The sequence below is a fragment of the Pteropus vampyrus genome, unplaced genomic scaffold (genome assembly GCF_000151845.1).
Source record: "Pteropus vampyrus isolate Shadow unplaced genomic scaffold, Pvam_2.0 Scaffold446, whole genome shotgun sequence".
Taxonomy (NCBI): Eukaryota; Metazoa; Chordata; class Mammalia; order Chiroptera; family Pteropodidae; genus Pteropus; species Pteropus vampyrus.
In genome coordinates, this window is record NW_011889227.1 from 421,712 (window position 1) to 424,207 (window position 2,496).

General features: G+C 56.6%; 1 protein-coding gene across 3 annotated transcripts in view; it reads right to left on the reverse strand.

The window, feature by feature from the left end:
- CUNH11orf24 (chromosome unknown C11orf24 homolog) overlaps window positions 1–2,496 on the reverse strand; it is a 15,045-nt gene that overhangs the window by 11,651 nt on the left and 898 nt on the right. Inside the window, exons 1-2 of one of the 3 annotated variants that reach the window (XM_023524111.1) lie at window positions 2,249–2,389; window positions 1,135–1,401 (exon numbers count right to left, since the gene is read on the reverse strand). In XM_023524111.1, coding sequence (XP_023379879.1) covers window positions 1,135–1,256 — 122 coding nt within the window. In that variant the 5' untranslated portion in view covers window positions 1,257–1,401; window positions 2,249–2,389. Of the gene's footprint in view, window positions 1–1,134; window positions 1,402–2,248; window positions 2,390–2,496 lie in introns of those variants that run through there. The other 2 variants (XM_011381640.2, XM_023524112.1) reach the window with 2 other exon arrangements.

Below are 2,496 nucleotides of genomic sequence, written 5' to 3' on the forward strand. Positions count from 1 at the left end.
GTGATTCTTCCAGTTCAGGGGATCGGTAGTGGTGAAGGGCTGATGGGTGAAGGTGCGCCGGCCTCCCTGAATCTGACCGTCCTGATCGTAACTGATGGGGCCCTGGGTCTCCCACAAAGGCAACTGAAGCGCTTCCCCTGACTGGAGACACTTTGGGCTGGGCTCTGGCCATAAGGGGTCAAGACAGGAGGTGGTGGCGACTCGCTGGAGGGTGGCGTGGATGGGGTCCCGAGAGAGGTCAAAGGGGCCAGGGTGGACGGCTCAGAGGGAGAAGGCTGTTTGGGGGCATTCGGAATGGGCAGATAAATGGGTGCGTGAAGCAGTAGGACCCCTTCTTCATCTTCTAGATCTGCTGACAACACAGGCTTCTTTTCCTTGAACTGACCTTGGGACGGCGCCAAGGCCCAGGCTAGGACCCTACAGTTCTCCTCCAGGCAGACTCTCAACCAAGGAGGTCAGGTGCGAACTATCGCCTCCCAAGAATCGATATAAGGGAATTGGTCTGGGTGGCCAGGTTGACTGGTAATGACTTGAGAGACCTTTGTAATGATTTCCCTATTGAGAAACCCTTCTGCTGGCCACCCAACACCAAAGGAGGGCCAGTCGATCTCACAAAAGGTGTGAAGTTTCTGTGGGGTGAGTTTGACTCCACAGTCTCCTGAATAACCCTTTTTGAGATTATTAAGCATACACTCTAAAGGTGTCTGTTTACTCTGTTGTCCCACCCATCCTTCCACCCGTGGTCGATGTCGCACACGCACTCAAAGATTCGCTTCACCCGTCTCTGGCCACTCTCCACGCAGGAATATTTCAGGCGCCTCTTAGCAATTGGGGGGTCAGTATAAACCCCCGAATCGGATCGCTGGAGTAGACTCCCCACGGAGATCCAGTGACACCACCCTAAGCCGTATGAGGTTCGCCATGGAACTGCGGATAAGGGCTCAACTCTCGCTTCGTAGACAGGCCGTGTCTCAGTCACACGTGAACACACACCAAACACACTCCACCCTCTGCCCTATGTACCTCAGAGGTCATGGTTGCCTCTAACAAATGTACTCGGGTGACGTCGGGAGTTGATCACACCCACCTTCTGTCCTCTAGCGAACAGACTGTTCCTGGGACCCGGGTCCTTACCACTCAGTCGGGCGGTGCTCCTGGGCTGGTTCCTGCGCCTCTCCAGGTTCCGTTGTGCTTCTGGGGCAGCAGCCCAAGGTCACCAGAAGAGACATTTCTCCCCTTATGGGCAAGGGGCCCATTGGCGCACCAAGCGGAGTCCGTGTCTCCCTGAGTCCTGGGGGCTGGACCCCGAAGACAAGGGAGGGGAAAACCGCCGTCTCTGAATCCCAGACAAGCTCCCAGAAATGTTGCAGGATTCTTGAACGTTGAAACGGGACACCAAGGCTGTGAGCAGGAAGCAGTGTTTGTTGATTTCAGCACCGGCCCAGCGGATTCTCATCCAAAGGCTGAGCCCCGATTGTAACAGGGCAGCCAGTTTTATGCAGTCTCGGACTTCCGCATACACACACAGCTACAGATATTCCGTATAAAGAAGGAGAACCTTGATTGGCTGCCAAGCTATAAGGAAAGCGGCTTATCCATTTAAGCAGGTGTCTCCCTGGCGGGAAGCGGGGGTGCAATCAGGAGCTAACTGTTCAGCGTGGGAAATGGTCTGGCAGGGTCAGGTTGCCACACCAGAGCAGGAGACCACAGGACTCCCCATGGTCATCTAGTTCCCCGCACACCATCTCTGTGTGCTGTAAATGTTAACTCTCCTGTACCCGCCCCTGTAAAAGAAGTGTGCCTCTCTCCATTTCGCTTTTTTACGCAATCCCAGAGATCTTCCCGCTTTGCTTTCTCGCACCTGTGTCACCTACCACCAGTGGATTTCATGTAACCCTCCTTATGGCTCCTTCTTTGAGTCTGATCTATAAAATAAGCTGCAAAACTGCCATTCTCCAGAGCACTTACTCAGTTTGATGAGATTTCGCTTCCTGGCAGTTGTCATCAGTTTGCTTCAAATAAATGGATAAAAATTCTCTACACTTTTCTGGTGTCGGTTCTTATGTCGACACTTCCGATCCTCACTGTCTTGCACTCTGTGGCCCCATTCATCTTTTCTCGTCCTGTCCTCCGCCTCTCCTGCCCTCACGCAACTGCCCGCCCCCACCTCCCTCTCGCTCCAAGCCAGTGCGGGCAGCCTTGACTACCGCTCTCCGGATGGCAGTGGACAGCACCGCGGGCCCCTTACCTGGGCACGGCAGGCCCGTGACGGCCCAGGGGCCCTCGCAGGAAGCGCGCTCGGTCCGGTAGGGGACGTGGCCGGAAGCAGAGCAGCGCGAGGACTAACCAGACTGCTCCGGGTCGCGGCCCCAGGTCGGCCCCTGGGCTGCCCCGGAAGTGACGCCGCAGGTGGGCGTGCCCGGGCTGAGCGGCAGCCCCCGGCGGAGGAGGTGCGGCCTGCCGGCGCCTGGCGCAGGCGGAAGTGCGCCGGAAGTG